This window comes from Camelus bactrianus, chromosome 17, assembly GCF_048773025.1.
Source record: "Camelus bactrianus isolate YW-2024 breed Bactrian camel chromosome 17, ASM4877302v1, whole genome shotgun sequence".
In the NCBI taxonomy this organism is placed as follows: Eukaryota; Metazoa; Chordata; class Mammalia; order Artiodactyla; family Camelidae; genus Camelus; species Camelus bactrianus.
The window spans coordinates 17934949-17956137 of NC_133555.1; the positions used below are offsets into that span (position 1 = coordinate 17934949).

The 21189-nt window shown below is 40.3% G+C and overlaps 1 protein-coding gene across 15 annotated transcripts in view; it reads right to left on the minus strand.

Annotated features, from left to right (window-relative positions):
* The window catches only part of MITF (melanocyte inducing transcription factor), a 209298-nt gene that overhangs the window by 27585 nt on the left and 160524 nt on the right, over positions 1–21189 (minus strand). For 12 of the 15 annotated variants that reach the window (XM_074344470.1, XM_074344472.1, XM_074344471.1 and 9 more), the window contains 3 exons: positions 3517–3744; positions 2391–2474; positions 174–269 (listed from right to left, as the gene is read on the minus strand). In XM_074344470.1, the coding sequence (XP_074200571.1) occupies positions 174–269; positions 2391–2474; positions 3517–3744 (408 nt within the window). The remainder of the gene's footprint in view (positions 1–173; positions 270–2390; positions 2475–3516; positions 3745–21189) is intronic. The other 3 variants (XM_074344480.1, XM_074344481.1, XM_074344476.1) reach the window with 2 other exon arrangements.

Genomic DNA, 21189 nt, shown 5'->3' on the forward strand with positions numbered 1-21189 from the left:
AACTTCTGATGTCCAAGTCATTTATTTGTGATCCTGAGAGAATTCTCTGTTTCATTATGAATAAATTTCTCCATGAATCACTTGCAAGGATAAACAGAAAATTCAGGGAAAGGGAGCAAACACTGGAAATGATATCTCAAGATTTTCTTTTAGGAAAAACAGGTCAACAATACCGTATTTGCCATTTGCAAGGCAGGATCCATCAAGCCCAGGATTTCTTCATTGTAACTGGATTCTAGGCTAATGATGTCATCAATTACATCATCCATCTGAAGGAGAAAGCCACAGAAGAGAGACAGATATAAGCAAAAACACTGTGCAAAGCAAGCCAAAAAGAGATCCAAGGTCTTTTCTTATCCAAAGCAGTAACATTCTTTAGTTAGACCCTAAGAGGTAATTGTCCTCTTCCTCCCCAAATGAGAACATTATTGAGGACCACTAACACTAGCGGGTGATGAGGCTGACATACATAACCAGAGCTTTAGTGAGTGATTACCAGGTGCCAGGCACTGGGCTCAGGGCTTTTCATGGGCCAAGTGATTTACCCTGACAATCACCCTATCAGCGTAGGTGCTATGATTATAGCAATTTTCCAGGTGAGATAACAAGAAGTAACTTGCCCAAAGTTACACATTGGAGAAGAAAACTTGAACCATACTCTCAACCATCATGCAAAACTGCCCGCCCTAAAGAGGAAAGATGAACCTGGAAACTTCATCTTGAATGACAGACTGCTTTTTGCTCTTTTCTATAAAGACTCTGCTCAGTACCCTTCCCACACCCTCCTTGGAGTGAAAAAAAAACCAGATGGCAATTCTGGCCTTGGCTCCCTTAGGGATGAGTGGGGCACCATGGCTCCCAGGACACTGGGTAGCCCTGCACTATTCTTAAAGTGACTCGTAGAATAAAGCCTCTCCTTGTACAGCTCCTTGGCATTCCCGGAGGAGTATGCCAGGATGAGGTTATCATTACACTCGTGGAGCTGACATTCCCTCTAGATCAATTTTATTCCTGAAGTACCAAAACGTCAGTTATGATAATAAACAACAGTGATTACACGTGCATCGCAGCAGTTGCAAAGACAAGACTGTGAAAACATTTCTTCATAAACACCTTATGTATTTGAGCTATCTGGCATGTATGTGTGTGCGCGCGCACATGCCCAGGTCTTAATAGTAATTCACAAACACACAATGCAATCTCAGAACTCAGATGGGTGCTCCTTTGTCTTTTTGCCATTTTCAATCAAAGAAGACAGGCTCCAATGTCATGGGGCTTATTGGAATCCTGGTTCTCCCACATTATGAACTGGGGCAATGCTGCTAATGTTTAAGAGCCTCAGTGTGCCAATCTGTAAAATGGGGTTAATAATATTCATTGCCTCACTGGATTCTTGTGACATTTTAGGATAAACCATATAAAGTGCTCATAGTACCAGGAATATAGTAAACACTCAAAAAGAAAAAAAAAAGCGTGGTATTAAGGTGACCCCTGAGAAGAATAACTGGAGGTCAGTTTTCAAAAACTGCCAGCACGTTGTTTATTAACTTCCATTTCTAGGTACACCAGTTTTATCTGTTTTGTTTGTTTTTAAAAGATGATTTTTCCAAATGGCTTGGCGAACAAGAAAATGGGCCTATGAGCAACCTTTCTTTGTAAAATTTTTATTTTATTTTTAGGGAAATGAAATTAGTGGGTTTGGTATAATAGAATTTTTTAAATAATTTTTTTCTTATGAAAAGTGTAATGTATGTTGGTTATAGGCAGTATAGAAAAGGAAAAAAATAAGAATTTTTGTTGCTTATTCATCTTTCTCATATATCTACGCACATATTTTAAAATACATAAATATATTAATAAATGGATGTAGCATGATTCATATTTCCATTAAATAGGATGTCACAGAGGAACCTTTAATTACTTGGGAAAAATATCCATTAATTATTATTAAATGAATAAAGACAGTTTCAAAATATATGTTCCATGAGATTCCACTTTATAAAACAACATATGTCACACACACACATCTTTTGGTTTTACTAATATCCGATCAAAGTAGCTAACCTATAAACTTGTATAATATGCTTTGATGATGGTATCTAAATGCAGTACAGCAGTTTATACTTTATTTGTTAAAATTTATGTATTTTTAGCACTTTTTAATGACATAAAGCAACTTGAATGCATTTTAAGTATCAATTCCCTAGTAATTTTTTAATCATGAGACACCATGAAAAAAGGAGGCCTGCTCATAGCTTTTTCTATTAAAAAAAAAATCAATGGGGGTAAAAAAAAAAAATCCCTTAAGTCATCAGGAAGGTGTGATTAGCCACAAATATAGATCCTCATTACCATGTGTTACATCCCCGGGCTGCCAAGTCATTCAGTACCTGCATGCACGACGCTCGTGAATGCGTGTTCATACTTGGGCATTCGCTCTCCGCCCTGTTTTGCTCTTCAAACTTATAAAATCCCTGCAAAAACACAAGCAAAATCAGCTCATGACTTGGATTTGCAAATGACTTTTCAATGACATGTTCACACGAGCCTGATGGCACGGCAACAAGAGGAACAATAAAGGTGGAATCTGACGAAGAACCGAAACAACGAAGGAAGAACTTCCCATCCAATCAGCTCGATAGATGACAAACACGGACAGAGAAGAATAAGAAGGTTGGTTTGGGCAAAAGGGAAGACTGTGTCCCTCTAGAAATTAACATCAACCAACTTCAGGAAGTCACCTCTGAAATCACATAAACGTTTCAGAGGACAGTAAAACTCCATTCAAGTGAAGCTCATCGTCTCATAATTTGTAAACAACAGGCATCAATCTCCACTCTCCTCTTAGGTATGCTTCCAATTTTGATGCAACAGTCAGCTTGAGGTCTGTTTGAGTCTTGTCTCCAACTCAGCCTTTACAAAAGCAGATCGAACCAGCAGCAGCAATTTAGTAGGAAACCGAATTTACTCAGCAACGACACCTTTGCTTTTCTGTTACATTCTCCTGTGCTGTATTATTGCAATCCAGCCACGCACATTCTGCGCTTTCCACCCCCCCCCAACTCAGGGAGAAATAAAAATAATATTCCAGACATTCACAACAAGCGGAACTTCTAAACCGCCTGTCCCACACCTTTTCTATTTTTGCTATTCTTTTTCCACCTTCCCTCCTCTCCCTGCATTTTCACTGCTTTGGAAACGGAAAGGCCTGGAAGACAAGAGAACATTCAGCTAACGAAGCGGAAACAGGGTGGGAGAAAAAGTGTGCTCGCCTCCACATTCCGCTCCAAGGGGACCAGGGCTCCTGCTACGAGCCACGAGCCATAAACCCAATAACCCAGCGATGGCGGCAGTGGGAAGAAGTTGGAGGGTGACGGCTCTGATGGGGAACCTGGGACAAAGGCCGGTGAAGGTGGCCACGTGGACAGACTAGAGTCCGTAGTCAAGTGCGGGAGTAAGATCCAACAGACAGTCATTCAGTGTAAGAAAAAGGAGAGGGGAGGAGACATAAATTACCTCTTTTTCACAGTTGGAGTTAAGTGTAAGCATAGCCATGGGGCTGTTGGGTGCGCTGCTCCCCGGCACCGGTGGCATGACATGATCGCCAGGCTGGTTTGGACATGGCAAGCTCAGGACTTGGTTGGCATGTTTATTGGCTAAAGTGGTAGAAAGGTACTGCTTTACCTGCTGCCTTTGGGCTTGCTGTATGTGGTACTTGGTGGGGTTTTCGAGGTGGGTCTGCACCTGAACATAGCCACGGAGGGAAGAGAAGAGAGCGCTGTTATTTGCGAGTTCTGGACAGTTCTTTCAAGCACAAACATGAGACGGGCCAGGCCAGCAACAGAATCAATGATTAAGCCCCTGTTAGGTACCAGGCACTGTGCTAATGGATTTTGATATTACTGAAGTCTCAAGGCTAACTCTTAGGATTTGGGGTTAATACTTTGCCCTGTTTCATTTCCCTGCTAATTAGCGGTACATGCCTTTAAAACCCTGCGCCCGTCTTCTCATGTCTAATAACTGAAAATGTACAACTATCTGTAGGGCAAAAATTTCCCCAACACACCTGGAAGAGTTTATTAAGATCAAAACAATAATCTAGAAGAAGGTGCATAACTTGATTTATTTCACTTTCCTTTGGCAAACAGAACAGCTTTCTGCTTTAAAAAAACAAAAACAAAACAGAACAACAACAAAAAAACTCCTTTAGAAACAAGTGTAAAACGGTTGCAGAAAATAAACAGAAATATTCTGATGATTAAATCAACTGGTTGTGGATTAATTCCTTCTACTTTCATTTGGACATGATTATTCAACATTTTAATTAAGATTTTAAACTCACAATAAAAGACAGTTCCCACATTAAACAGTTCCTTTCAAATGCATAACACCTCTATGCATGTGTTTTTAAAAGCATGAACATTAAGCCACCAGGAGATTTTCCCCTTCTTTCTTATAAACATTAATACAGAATAAGAAGCTTTTTTTTTTTAAATCAATGATACTAAATTTAAAGTAATTTTTTTCCCTTGATAAACACAGTTTAATCTTATGAGCTACAAACAGGAGCTGATGGAGAGAGCACAGCCGTGCACCAGGGGGAAAAAATTCCTACTCATATTTACTCTGTTCAAAACTACATTGAATTACTGCTTACATTATCAGACAATAAACAGCATCAAACTGGTAAGACATGTACTTACTGAGAGCTGTGTGTCTACTACAACAACACGAAGAGGTGAAACACTCAAATTTATTGATTAAATTTCAGAGACTGAATATGAATAAGAATAAAGCTCACCTGATAGTGATTATATTCTAGCATTTCCAGCATAACAACGTTTTTCGTGGCCCCAATCCAACGAGAAACGGTAGACTATTCACTCCCTCTACTTTCTATAATTCCGATTTGAAGACTGGCATAGAGAAGGCACTACAAGGTACCTTGAGACACCACCGGAAACTTTATCACAGCAGCCCTGCTTATAATAACCTAAGCTAATTAGTTATGCATGTAAAAAAAAAAAGTTCACACAAGGGGCTTTTTTTTTTGGAAGCCCTACGAGTTTGATCTTAAATATTGATATCAATCCCATCCCACCCCACCCAGCTTGACGTCACATTTTTTTTTCATAAATATAAAAGAACCTTTTTAACTGATGAGCTATCAAAGTCAAACTCACTGTCACATCAAGGCCAATTCACTATTCATCTTTAGTTCCAGTAGTATTAATAGACAATGCTATTTCTCTTTCAGCAATAGGTTAAGAGCCAGATGCCCCCTTTGGAGAGCACTGCCTATAAGATGCACATGAGACTTTTCTACTGGACAAATAACTGCCACTTCCAAATGCAGAAAGAGTGTCTTTTAGTATGGAGACGTCTTCGCTGCTTCCAAGTTCAACAGCCTCATCTTGCATCCAAGATGAATGGGCATCTTATTCTTAGTCGGACAGATTCATAAATTTCCGACTGACCTTACATCAGGAAGAGGGGGAGCAACTCTAAACAGAAAAGGGAAAATACATACACACACACAGAGGCACTTTTGCATATATATTCATCTGGAAAATAAGAAATATACATCTCCCCAATTTAATCCTCAAATTAGGAAACATAAACATTTTTACAAAAAATCTTTTAATATAATTCTTGGTGCTAGAGAAGAATAAGAGTTATATACACAACGGATGCATTTATATATTTGGTCATTTACTCCATTATTTACTGTTACTGTGTGCTAAACACTGGGCAAAGCAGAGAACACACACTAGGAACAAGTAGATATGCTTGCCAGCTTTGTAACAGTCTGGGGTGAGGCAACCCAAGAAAAAAGGCAGACAAATACATATCTAAAAATTATGGTAATGGGTGACAGTCATTGCTGAAATGGTGAGATATTTTAAGCACAAGAATTTGACATTCAATAATTGCATCCAAATGCCCAGGATAATGAAGTCCTTTAGTCAGCAATCTCAAATTGTTTCAAATGACTGATCTAACATGCACACAGGGGTTCACAGAGACATTTTAGGGTTTCATAAAGGGTCCAGACACGATAATGATGAGGACAACAGACATGACTAAAATAAACATAAAATGAGGGCAATGGGTGTAATGTGCTTATTTCACTATTGCACTTAAAAAAGAAAGGGCTGAATGTTTAAAAATAAATGTTAATTCACTGGCAGATCCTTATTCTTTAATGAATCATAATTTTAGGCATTAGTGAGGAAATAAGCAATCTGTTCTCTATCTGGCATCGTCAGTGAGGTCTTTACTACAACCAGGCTGGGGTAATCAGGGTGGGATGTATGTTGCCTTATTACTGTCAGGGTCTTTTAAATAAGCTGAGAACAGATTGTCTATAAACACTACAGAGAAGACTAGCTGTTTTCAGTCCAACACTTAAAACAGATAACATAAATGAGGTCATGTTCTGTGGGGTGTAATAGGGAGTGGTGAGGTCTGTGGCAAACTAGAGGACACAGGTCTCATCTAAAAGGAACAGCTGACATAATCTGCAACTGACTGTAGCCATATGGGAAAACCATTCCAGTCTAGCCAGATCTTATACTTTTTCAATTTAGCTGGCAATCTGAACTTCTTGTTTAAGTGAAATTTCCCAGATTACAAAAATGACACCCAATGGTTTGATTTTTCATACAGTATAAGAAAAATCAAACCCATCTGTAGGCTGGACTCAGCCCACAAGTAGAATGTGGTCTCTGCTTTACATTGTTCACAAGGAGAATCTTCATATCCACATTCCTGAGGCAGGGGGGTGGCCAAAGTTCTTAGAAGTCAGTGTCAAGATCCAGGCACTTCCTGGTGCTTCTGTGAGAGGCAACAGCAGTCAGAACAGAGAAGAACTCGAAACCTGGGTTCAAATTCTGACTTTGCAACTTACTACTTAGGTGACCTTTTGCAAATCATCAACCTCTCTAGGTCTTCCTCTCCTCATACTCAAGGGGGATGACGACAGAACCTGCCTTTTAGAGGTGTTTTCAGCATTAAATGAAACCCTGCCTCTACCAGGCTTAGCAACCATCTGAAATAGCAGTTCTCAAACTTCCTTTTGTCTTAGAACCTTCTTAAACTCTTGGAACTTATTGTGTTTACATGGGTTACTTCTACACGTTTTTATCATCTTAGGAATTAAAACTAAGACATTTTTAAAACACAAGATTACCCACTAGCACATATTCCACTGGCCATCAGAACAACACCATTTTAACACATCAAGTGGCCTTGGTCAGACTGTTCCGTCTACAGTCATCCCTCGGTATCCGTGGGGGATGGGCTCCAGGACCCCCCACAGATACCAAAATCCACAGATACTCAAGTCCCTGACATAAAATGGCATGTAGTATCGTACTCAACGGATAAACACAACGAAAGGAAAAGAACACCTTAGCGTTCTTATGAAAGTAGTTTTGACCTAGCCGAACTACAAGAATCTTGGAGATCCCCTGGCCACTTTGATGACACTTTGAGAACCGCTGACCTGGAACACAGCTGGCGCCGTTGCATCACCTCCACCCAATCCTAGCCATACAATTCCCAGCTGTGTGTTGCTGGTGTGTGACACAGCCTCTGAATAGTGTCTTGCTTCCCTCACATCCAGAAGATGCTGGAGGAAAACGCTAATTGCCCTAACTTTTTATGGCATTATTATGAAGCTCTATACTACTGTCCTTTGAATATTTTAAAAGCCATGTAAATATAATGTCCTGTCTTCAACCATTCTAAACCATAACTTTTTAGTTAGTGATTTCTGTTTCACTCATTTAAAAATAGCCAAACAAGCATGCAGATGAAAACTTTTATGTGGCATTCAACTTCTGCATCATTTCCTGATAATTTTTGCATGTTTTTGACCTTCAAACCAACTATCCACATTAAGGAATTCAGATACCAAAAGTTGGATATTACTGGGCACTTGAAGCACACAGACCACAAAATAAAGCTGGGATGCTTCTTACTCTATCAAAATACACTATTTTACTGGCATAATTTATATTTCACATAAATAAAGTATGTTAGCTATCTTGCTCAAGGGCAAAAATCCAAAAGCTTTGAAGCTTTTTTTTCCTGGTTACAACTACTATCTTTTTGCCCTTTTTCCTTTCTTCATTCAGATCCTGAATTGATAGCAAGAGAATTGGAATGAATCACCTTCTAACTGTCACAGTTTAGCCTCACCACTTCCCAGGTGACACTGACAAGTTGTTTCCCATCAGTTTCAGTCTAAAGAGATTCTGGAGCACAGCGCGTAAGGCAGTATTTGTAGATACTGTCATCTTGGCTGACAAAGGAGTTCACTGGAGCAAAATAAATCCCCATCTGATGTCCACTGTTCTTCGAGTCCTTCTAGTATTTGTAAACCAGAATATAAATAAAATTGAATGAAGATTCCTGTAATCCTTTTAGTTTACAATTGATTTTACTTTTTTTTAAACAAGTCAATGAAGTGTTCAGATTTCTCAGTATGTGGTTTAGAGAGAGAATGTGGACTTTGGCTCAGTAAGCTTAAGGCATATTATAAAAGGATGATAATTCAATCAGTTGCTATACACTCCCACCCAAAACCACCATTCTTATACCGTCTTTTAAAGGACAAGGTATAGAGAAGGTTAGTTATGCAATCACTATCCCTGAGAGAATGATGAAACAGAGAAAGCTAGCTTTCTGAAACGACTGGACCAAAGTCTTATCCAGGGTCACCTCTGAGAGGTGCCAAGATTCTTTTCAGTCCCACAATGATAATGTGAGCACAAAAGCAAACACCAGCCCAGAACACATGTTCTCACTCAGTCATGTTTTCTGTACAATCTGTACAAAGGTACCCTTAACCAAAAATGAGGACAACAAGGATATGAATCTTGACCTAGGAGGGAAGAATCAAAAGCATATGCAAACAAAAAGCAAAAATAAAGAGTACTTAAATAAAGGCAAGTCAGAAGTGACCAAGGGTGACACGCCCAGGTCCTCTTCCCTACCACAGGGACCTGCCCACCAGCCCCTCCAGGCCTGCTCCCCATTTGGGGATGGCTTATAAACAAAGAATAATTTTACATTTCTAAATGGTTGAAAACCATCAAAAGGATGGTATTTCATGATGCATGAAAATTCTATGAAGTCCAAATTTCAGTGTCCATAAATAAAGCCTCCTTGGCACACAGCCACGTCCATCCGTTCGTGTGTTGCCCACGGATGCTCTCACACCAGAGCCGCAGAGAAGAGCCGCTGTGACAGAGCCCGCCTGGCTCCCAGGGCCTAAAACATCTACTATCTACATTTTTACAGAAAATGCCAACACGCCCTGTAAAAAAGCTTTACCCATCTAGAATTCAGCTTTCCTATATGTAGAAGCTTCGGCAAGGCTTGAAGAAAAGAAAGAAGTGATTTTTCTAAAGAAAAACAGTACATGTACACATCATTTCATAGTTGTTTTTCCAAATGCTGTCTAAACTGAACAAGCAGCCACGTAAGAACACAGGATGTGCTTCATTATTCCTGTTTTGAAGATAAAACAAAAACAAAAACAAAAACAAAAACAAAAACAAAAAACCCCTGCAATTCTGAAAAGAAAGTTAAAAGACTTGCCAGGGTTAAAAATCAAACCAAGGGCCCTACCATCCTATCCCCAGTTGCAAGTGATGGAAACACCTTCACTGTTGATCAGTTTTGATCTAGGACTTTAATTGAGTAAAGGGAGAAAGATAAAACTGTGTAAAACCGGAGGGGTACTCCCACACCCTATGTGTGCACACACGAATATGCATAAATTTATACCGTGCTGTTACTGGTCTGCATACTTTCACACCACTTTGTAGGATCTCTGAATTCAGAAAAATGAGTCATAAACGTGTACAAAAGGAAAGGAGGGCAAATCCATTTTTCTGTCATTTTAGTGCTGCAATAGAATAAAGTAGACCAGCCAGACCCAAAAGTTTTAGCAGGCTTCTTATCCTTAGCTAATGACCTAGAAAACACTGTGCTTATTATAAACCTCAAGGTGGGCATGCTTTGCATTTAGAATAAACAATATTTAGCAGCCTCAGAAAAAAAGAAAAGTATTATCATAAAAAAAACTCCTTCTATATGTAGTGTTTTTTCTCTCTCAGACTAAAATAAGCCAAAGGACTGAATATAAAAAGAATATCAAGTTTTCAATTCAGCCAAATAGAATTATGAGAGAGTAAAGAGTGGTAGCTGTCTACCTGCAGAGTATTTATAATCCCAGAATAAAAACGCTACTTATAAAATCAAATTCCGTATGAGAGAAGCAGCAAGAGCCAACAAACTTGATCCATTACTCATTTTAAGAGACAACCATGCACTGACAGGTCCTGGATTTTGACGATCGTATCAGTGGTTACCCGTGGACATGTCATATTATATACCAAGATTTTGTAAAATACAGGAAACAGAATTAGCATTCACTCACCCAGAATTGTCTACCACGTATCAGGTGCTGTGCATTTTATATTCACTCCTAGCTCAGGTCAGTTCAAAATAAAACCAAGAAATCACTTGGATAACCATATAAAACATTCTTGAAAGCCTCTTCATGCAAGTTTATTTTTAATCACATGATAACAACTGATTGAATACAGAAGCAACTACAGACTCCCCGGTTCTGATAGTTTTAACCTCTTATTTTGAGTCGCTGTCATCTGAGAGAACATCCAATCACCCTCTTGCCATGGATACATAAAGAACTAAATACAGGATTGGGTGCAAGCCTTAATGTGTAGGTCTGGGGTGGGGCCCAAGAGCCTGCATTTATATTATTAGGTACCAGGGGATGCCCACCTGGATGGTCCATGAGCCAGACCACACCTTGAGCGCAAGGCTTTAATACATTCTCCTGCAGACTTCTACTCCCAGCAAAAGAGTTGTAACTTTACCATTCGTTCAGCGAATATTGTTTGAGTACCAGCCAGATGCCAGGCAACCACCCTCATCTTACACAGGCTGTTCAGGGAAGGCCTCATCAAAAAAAAACCCAAAAATGACATTTAAGCAGACCTGAAGTTGGGGAAGAGCATGAGCCAGGCAGATGGGTGGGAGGAACATCCCATCAAAGTGCCAAAGTCCTCAGGTGTGGACAAGCTTCCCCTGTTCAGGGAACAGCAAGGAGGCTCTCCACACACTTTTTCCCTTGGCTTCTTATTTACCGCACTCGCCTGGTTTTCCTTCTGCCTCTTTCATTATTTCTTCTCAGTCAGTGGCCTTTACTAGTTTTCTCATCTTCTCTCCCTCTTAAATGTCAGAGCGCCTCAAGGCTCAGAGTTTAACTCCCTCTCTCTGCACGCACAGCCCTGGTGATGGAAGCCATTCTCCTGGATTTAAACCCCCAGTCCAGATGTCCTGAACTCCGTACTCATCTCCCTGTGCTGACTCCAGTGGCAGGACTGCAGACATCTCCAACTTAACATGTCCAACCTCTCCTGCAAATCAGCTCCCCTCGTGGTCTTCTCCATCTTAGTAGATGGCAACTCCATTCTTCTTTTAGGTTGAAATATATGAAATTACCAGTGTTTTTTTTTTTTGGGGGGGGTGGAGTAGGTCAAAAAAATGGTCTTCATGTGGTTCAACCCCATTGCTCACTTCCAAAATCTGGGTCACCTCTGATTCACTTCTTTCCTTTACACCCTACATTCAATCCATCAGTAAGTACTGGCTCCATCTTCAGAATACATCCAGAATTTAACTGATTTTCACCACCTTTACTGATCCGGGCCATCATCATCTCTCACCTGATGACTGAAAACCTCTAGACTCTTCTATCTGCTTCTGTCTCTGCCCTCTTGCTGCCTATGTTCAACACACTGGGTGAGCCTTGTAAAATATGTCCGATTGTGCCACTTTTATACACACACACACACACACACACACACACACACACACACACACACACACACACACACAAAACCCCCAGACCCTCTGCAATGGCTCCCTGCTTATGTCTGAGAAAAAACAACTACTTACAAAGGCCTACATGTCCCTAAACCAGACATACCCACAGAGCTCCTTAGAAATGCACATTCTCAGGACCCACCCCAGAGTCAATGACTCAGGAGCTCTGGGTGAGGACCAGAAATCTGTGTTTTAACAAGCTCTCCAGGTGGATTCTTATGCATAGCAAAGTCTGAAGACTCCTGCCAGCTGGGCCTATTTCCCCCTCCACCCTGGGGTCATGACCTCTCTGAGCTTATCTCCTACAACCACCGTTGGAACCTATTCAAAACCCTAACCCTCGCCCTGCCAGTTCTCTTCATTCCTGCACCCTGCTCTACTTTGCCCAGAATAGGTCCTGGCGCATAGTAGGAGCTCAGCAAATATTTGGAGAATCAATGAATGAACGGAGGCAGTGTGGCTGAAGCTCATGAAGGAAGGGGAGACTAGAAACTAAGGACTAAGGGTCAGATTGTGCAGGGCCTTGTACAGGTTGGAGACTAGGATCCAGACAGTCCCTGAAACTGTCCTAAGGAAATGGACAAGTGGTAGACCCTCACTCTTCCTGACTAATTCAGAAAGCTCTGGAGGAAATGTCTCCAGGCCAGGCAGATGACTCACAAGTGCACCTCCCTACTCAGAGCTATAACGCTTCCTTTCCTATAGGGATACATAGCCAGAGATTGCCAGACCTTACAGTTCTCATCCATAACGCCCTCCCTGCAGGTCTAACACACGTGGCCAGGAGCCAGGTGATATGCCTCCAACTCTAAGCTGTAGACCCCTTGGTAAGTCACAGTTAAAGCAGAGGTCCCTGAGCCGGGCACAAGTCCACAGGCATGGCTTACTGGGCCACCAGGTATTTAATTAAAAATGAGGCGTTTTCACACCAAAATCTGGATTTCTGGTTTCTCTGGATAAGACAGATCAGGCAACAATGAACCACTTTCTAGTGGGCCAGCAGGTGGCAAAGCTGAGAACCAGCTTCCCACTTTTGATGGGACACTTGCTCTTCATTTTGCCACGTTCCCACCACTTCTTATTCTGACAATGACAACTGGCCTGATTTACTCATTAATCTGCTTGACTCCTGAAGGCATTTAAATTGGCAAACCCTGCCTTAGTCTTTCACGCTCCACATTCCTGGAGGTAGCTCCAAATCTGATGGAATGGTGCTGGCATAAACGAGTCAGAGTAAGCCACACTCAGTGAGCAACCTCCTAAGATGTAGGCGAGAAAATAAAATAAATTGATGTAAACTTTTAAAAGGTACATACATGTTCATCCAGCAATTTATACTTTCAAGAATTTTTCCTAAGGAAATCACCGGGTATAGGGGCAAAGATTTAAGGACAAAGATGTCCAACAAAACATTACCTAGAACAAAGTAGGCAAATTACTACCAAGGGCCCACCACCTGTTTTAGTAAATAAAGTTTTATTGGAACACAGCCATGGCCATTCATTTACATACAGACTACGACTGCTTTCAAGCTATGACAGTACTACAACAGAGCTGAGTGACAGCTCTTAAATCCCCCAAAGCCTAAAATGCTGACTATCTGGCCCTTTATACAGAAAGCATGCCAACCATTAATTTCTAATAACAAATATTTAATAGCAGGCAATGCATTAAATTAATTACGAGGTGGCCGCGTAAGTTCAAGATTTCCCAACTTCAGCACTATGTACCCCATGGCCAGGTGCCAGGTACCCTGTTATGGGGTTGCCCATGGATTGTAGGATGTTTAGCATCATCCTTGGCCTCTGCCCAGTAGATGCCAGTAGCACCCTTCCCACACCAGTTCTGACAACCAAAAACATCTCTAAATGTCCTGGGCTGGGGAGGAATTGCTCCCAGTTGAGAACTGCATACAGATGGATACAGTGCAGTCAATGAAATCCATTTTTTTTAATTGAAGTATAGTTGATTTACAATGTTGTATTAGTTTCTGGTGTACAGCATAGTGATTCAGTTATACATATATATATATATTCTTTTTCATATTTTTTATTATAGGTTATCACAAGATATTGAATATAGTTCCCTGCACTACACTGTAGGACCTCACTGTTTATCTGTTTTATATAGAGTAGTTAGTATCTGTAAATTCCAAACTTACAATTTATCCCCTCACCCTTTCTCCTTTGGTAACCATAAATTTGTTTTCTATGTCTGTGAGTTTGTTTCTGTTTTGTTAAGTAAGTTCATTTGTCATCGTTTTAGATTCCACATATATGTGATTTATCATCATATGATATTTATCTTTCTCTGTCTGACTTACTTCACTTACTATCATAATCTCTAAGTCCATCCTTGTTGCTGCAAATGGCATTTCATTCTTTTTATGGCTCAGTAGTATTCCATTGTGTGTGTATGTGTATATATATAATCACATCTTCTTTGTTCAACCATCTGTCAATGTCGATGTCTTGCTATTGTAAATAGAGCTGCTAAGAACATGGGGGTGCATGTATCTTTTTGAATTAAGAGTTTTCTCTGGATATATGCCTAGGAGTGGGATTGCTGGATCATACAGTAACTCTATTTTTAGTTTTTCTAAGGAATCTCCACACTGTCTTCCACAGTGGCTGCACCAAATTACACTCCCACCAAGAGTGTAGCAGGGTTCCCATCTTTCCACACCTTCTCTGGCATTTATCACTTGTGGACTTTTTAATGATGGCCATTCTGAGCCATGTGAAGTGATACCTCATTGTGGATTTGACTTGCATTTCTCTGATAATTAGCAACACTGAGCATCTTTTCATGTGCCTATTAGCCATCTGTGTATCTAATGCAATCCATAGTTTATGAAACTATTTAACGAGGGGGAAAGGTCATCATGTAAGTAGGAACACAAAGCAGGTTAGAATCACTACATACACTGTGACCCTAAGTTGACCTAAAAATGCTGTTTATACATATGCATAGACGAAAAAGACCTATTACAAATCATTCAGCCAAAGTGTTCATCATGACTATCTCAGAATGATTAAATTATAGGTGACTGTTACTTCATTATTATGATGTTACTTTTTAATAAGTTCTACAATGCATATAGCACTAATTCTGTCATTTTAAAAAATCTATAAATTCCACAAAAATTAAAGTCTCTGGATCTGGACAAATAAAAATATACTTGGACAGAATTCCTCTACTGAAAATTCTGCACACCACAAACCCATGAAGTTGTTACAGAATGATGAAATCTGCCTCGTTTCAATTTTTTCTTTAAATATTTGAGCAGACAAAGAGGACCCTCTTATTTAGGAAATTTTTGGTCTAACATTCAAGCTCAGACAGTTTGAGCTTGTATAGTGTTTGACACATTTTTTATGGTTTTGTAAAAGGCCACAATTACGTGGTTCAGTGGTGACCTTACAATAATAGCTCATTGTGAGGACCCTCCCCGTCCTCCCCTCTCCTGATGGCAGTGGTGAGCGCAGCATTCCACGTGCTGTAACTTTTTCACGTGCCCCAGTTTAGCACTGCCTCAGAATCGCAGATGCCTTTTTGTTTTGGCATCCCTCCCGCCCAAAATGCCCCCATTGTTTGCAGTTTATCGGGTATTAGAGATCATTATAGCACAGGCAGCAAAACTCCTTTTCACAAGGGCAGACACTCTTAAGAAACTGGCAGGGGTCAAGTTTGTCAGAGATGAAAACATTGCTCTGGGCCTAAGCAAAAGGTCAGATAGAAAGGAGAACTGAATGCTGCTGGTCTGAAGGTCAAGTCCACATGAGCTGAAAACTGGCAAAAAACAGCCGCCTGTTAAAAACACGGACTTCAGGGCCTAGATCATGAGACTGAGGGGTCCTCCCAGTTTTTGAGGAAATGCGTGATCTTGGGCAATTCCTAAGACTGACGTGATGATGAAATTCCAGTTTGGGAATGAACAACCCCACCAATAACAGGAGCCGCTCATGAGTGCTTTCTGACTGTGCAGATGCCGTGCTGAGAGTTTTACTCACAGGTACATCATAACCACCCCACTGAACAACCCAGCCACCCGTTCAACCAGCATTTACGAAGGCACTGAGGACAGAGCAGCCACTAAAGCAGACCTTCAGATCTGACAAAAGCCATACGATATTGGGGAAGTGGAGACACACATGATGGAGACAAACCAACAAAGAAGGAACTTCACACAGTGACACGAGTACAATACAGAAAAGAAAAAAAAGAAAGCCACTGGGAGAGAAGAAGGCTACTCCATGGTGGGGACATTCCAGCTGAAACCTGAATGATGGGAAGAAGCCAGGTATGCTGAGAACCACAGGAGCTTAAATCCTGAGCTGGAAGCTGCACAAGAGTGGCGTCAATAGCCAAGCCAGCAAGGCTGGAGTTGGGACCAGGTCAGCGTGTGAACTGAGAGAGGAGGCAGGGCCAGAGGTTATGGTGCTTTGTAGACCTCGGAAAGTAATTTGATCTTTCTTCTCTGCTGCTTGTGAGAAGTCTTAGGGAGGTTTTAAGCAGAGAAGTGACACGATCTGCTGAACATGTGTAAAACATCACTCTGGGGTCGATGTGGATGGGAAGGAACAGTGGACACACGAGGGACAATGAGGAGGCTCCTGCTGCCACATCCATGAGAGGTGATGATGTCTTGGACTGAAATATTAAGATACTGTTGGATAAGAGATACAAGCTGCTATCTCTTGTCTCTGGTGGCTTCTTGGCTTACATCAAACCTAATTTAAGAAGAGCACATACGTGAAAAGACTTTCTTTCACAATGCTCTGAAATGTCTCACATCACCACCAAGAAGTAATTATAAATGCCGCACGTGGGTGTAAAATACCCCTTGGCTACCCGCTCAGGGCACACAAGCTAAGCGTACAGGCAACCGTCAGAGTGCAATGGAGAGAGGTGGCGTAGTCTTGTTAGTATCTGGCTAGAATTTCAGAGAGATCTGACTTTCAAACCCTAGGCAAGGTGCTTAAATACTTTGAACCTCAGTTCTCTCTTGGTAAAACAGGATCATGAATACTGCTGACCTAGTAGTTAGTCATTTTATTGATGAGTTTAAGTGATCCAAAGCATGAAGAGCACTTCCCATGTAGTTAATGCTCAATAAATACATACTGCTCCCGATTATTGTCAGTCCTGGATTGTTTTGTCTTGTTGTTTTGTTTTGTTTTGACATTCACGTTGATCAATGTTAGATCATTTAGCTCATCCATCTCAAAAAATAAATAAATAAATAAAGCCGCCTTGAAGGACTTGGGGGCAATAAGGAGGCAGGCAGTTCAGCCTCTTTCAGGTATCCTTTTATCTTTTTCTCTTTGGCTGACACAAGTGTCACAGGTGGATGCCAAAGGTAAGAGTAAAAGGGGAGAAGCAAGAATCTTAGAGCATCGGACACTTGTTGCCTGGAGTATCATACAGAAGGCTTTTGTGAAATCTTTTTCTCTCTCCCACTTCCAAAGGAGCTAGCTCAGGTACTGATTATTAAACTGGGCTTTAGGGAAAGTAGGAACTCCTGAAAACTATATGCAGACTTTTGACTGCTCATTTTTCCAGGAAGAGGTCTAACATATTGAAACATTTAAAGATGAAATCACATGTAGAATTTGCAGGTAAGAGGGAGGTATATACAGGAAACAAGACAAGTCAGGAGTTGATAATTGCTGAAGCTGGGTGATGAGTACAGGAAGGTCTCATTATATTACTTTCTCTACTTTTAAGTTTGAAACAACCTTCCCAAGTTCACACTGAGCATAGACAATTTATGTATGAGATACTTCATTTGCATTCATTTTCTATCTTCTTTTGCTATAAAAGGAAAAGTCAAGCACTTGGTCAATCTATTAACCTACCACAAGCATAAATTACTATTCAGGATCTTTGCCCAAAGCTGTCTTCTACAGGAGTTGACTTTATGTTCCACGAACTGATCATGGATTTAATACGATCCGTGTCATTCCTCTGTAGTGCTGTCAGCCTGAGCACCTCTCAGAGAAACATTTTGTTAACAAAGTAAGTTGGATTTGCTCACGCCGTGTTCTCATGAATAAAATCATGTGCGTATGTTAGCCACAAATGAAACATTTATTTACTTGTGCAGAGGGTACAAAACTGAATTCATATTGACCTTTTCAGATCAAAATCAGGACTACCTCTTTCAAACAAAATGTGTGGTGATCTATAGTTGATGTCACAGCAGAAAAAAAATACAGCCAACTGAAATTTGAACTTATAAAAGATATTTAGGAGGAGTTTTGATTTTCATCATTTAAAAAAAGTCCATTTGCAAAAAAAAGAAAAAGATTTATCGCATTCTACAAAGCAAACTTTCAGAGGAATTTAAGATTTGCTGCAAATCTATAAAAATGTATAAAGAGAGGGCACATCTATACAAAACCAATATATGTAACTGGGATAGCCCCACGTGGATTTCTTTGTGTGACAAAAATAATGGATAAAATGTGTGAAGAGGAAAGGGACAAAAATATTTTTGAGAACAGAAGTGGGAATTTTGAAAGAGATAAGAATATGGTAATATAGTGGGGTTTCTCATAATGAAAAATAATGAAAAAGTGAAAATGAAGTAATTATTGAACACTTACTATGCACTAGGTAGCTTTTCTAAAAGTTTTCAATGGATTTGCTCATTTAATGTTCACTACAACCCTATGAGGTAGGCGCTGTTATTATTCCCATTTTAGGGATGAGAAAACTGAGGCTCGCTCCTGATCACTATACTAAATACTGGCATGTTGTGGGTTATCTGTAGAATTTATATTTCAACATAGTATTGCTGACTGTGAAACTGTACAGAGTCCATTTGTAATGATTTTTTCATCTGAGTACTTGTTTTCACATTTTCTTTATAAATAAGCCTCTCTTCAATATATGATCCTCACCTGGCTGCACACTAGGCATTAAACCAAAGTTTTTTATTCCTAAGAAAACAGAAGCAGACATTGGGGCCAGCAGGGGACCAATGAAGACAGAACTTCACATCAGAGAATCAAAGTGAACATCCATTATGGGAAAACTGCCTCAGGACTTTGAGTAATTCAAGGGTTGATGCCTTTTCTTTCTTTTTTTTGGGGGGGGGATGGAGGGGGATGTGTTCGGGGAAGGGGGGGTGTCAGCACGCAAACAGAATCTTCCAGATTCAAAAGGAATTTTTGTTAACCAAAAGCATCTGCATCATGGGATTTTTAAAGGAAAGGTTAAACCATTGTACAGTATAGTAATGTCTTTTATAAGAAAGAAAATGGGCCATTGTTATCATTGAAATGCCAGTCGCCATATACCTAACCAAAATTAAAAAAAAAAAAAGTTAGGGGAGAGAAGCGCACAGATTAATCCTTTGTTAAATGGCCCAATGTACTGTATGGTTTGGGGGGGTGGAGGGAATGGTTTAGTCAGTCCCCAAAAGTCTGCATCTTTGTGTAGAAGATAGAAAGAGGGACCTCGTTGTGAAAGAACATCCTCACTCCTCTCCTCCAGGAGCTTACAGATGGACGGTTAGGGTGGGGACAGGAGAAAGGGAAACCCATACACTCATTTACTTATAAGGTGCTCCTACCTTTAAGACAGTGGCTCTCAACCGCAGGTGATTTTACTTCGTGAGGAACATTTGGGAATGTCTGGAGGTATTTGCAGTTGTCACAATTCGGGGTACAGGGGGGTGGCTGCTACTGGCATTAAGTGGGTGGAGACCACCGATGACGCCAAACATCAGAGTGCACAGGACAGCCCCACAACGAAGAACAACCTGGTCCCAATCTCAGCAGCGGAGACACCCGACACTAGGTAACGTTGTGTCAATTCACTACCGCAAACCGCTTTAGGGGAGATTTCAGAAAAAAAGGGCAACAAGACCAGCCAAGCCAAAGGAATGGTGTAGACAGCTCATAAACTACTGGCAGGCTTCCTTCTTGTACGAGTTTCATAGTCAACAGTTATTTCCCGTCTCGTCTTGACATGCAAAGGACACCTTTCCAGTTAAATGGAAGGAGGAGGAAATGTCCCATCATCACTGTGAAGAGCTGAATTCAAAATCCAAGACTTCAGATCGACCTTAGTTCCAGACAGTAATGTGGTCGGGAAAAGTAAATTGAGAATTACCAATTCAACACAATTATGATCAACTGTGCCCTAAAACTAAACAGGACAAAAGTGAACAATTCAGATGATTTAAAAAAAAACACTGGAAACTTGCTTTGGTGTCTCTGAGTGCATCAGCAACTGTGAGTGCACTGGTGACATCACTTAAAAGTCCCTTTTGTCTGATAAATATTAAAGGAACACGGCTGTGCTCAAAAACAAAACCAGAGGTCATCAATTCTTAGTTTTACAACGTTTCACATAAATCCTCTTTCTCCAAAACTACAATAACAAAACAACAAATAGTTTTCATCTGTTCATTTCCTACATCTTAAAAAAAAAAATTACTTTCCTCAATATATTTTAACAACTTTCAAAAGTTACTAATTTATAATTTTATATCTGATGCACAGATTTTATTTTCTAACTGCTTTTTAAAGTATAAATAGAACTTAAGCCATTGCTGCTATCTGTCCAGGCTGAATTGGGGCAGAAGGAAGCTACGTGTGCTATTCTTCCTACCTCTGTGTGTCTCAGACACTCTCCATCATAAAGAATTATAAACAAAGAAAAAAGTCTAAATGGTTCTTAAGACATAAAAAAGAAAACACATACATAATTGCACACAGACAAATGCTGCCTCAGGTGTTTATATAAAATAATTTAATCCTAATGACTTCAGTGGCCAATTCTTTATGGTCTTAAAGATTTTAGACCTGGCTTTATTTTTGCTACCTGCCTCCCCATCAGCTACATTTAAGGGGAAAAAGCTATGAAACACTCAGAAAGAAAAAACAAACAAAAAGCTAAAGCGGTAGAAATAGCACTAAACAATATCTTCTCAAAAAGTTTTCATCTCATAACGATGCCTTAAGTGCACCACAAAAGTGCAGACTTAAATGACCATGAATGGACTCTCAGTTTTTGCAAAGTGGTAAGTGGTTTCAACTGCCAAACTGAAGCTTCCTCACGTTGTGTTTTATCTAGCTGGCACTCTAGAAAATGCCTGCATTGCGGTGACTGAATCTGAGTGTTCCCTTCTCCCTTAGCACGGAAATACAGAATGAGGCAGTTATACCCTTACCACTGAATATGCTCACGAACTTATCGTTTGATATAAAATGGTGAGGGGGGAGGGAGAGAGAGACAGAGAGAGAG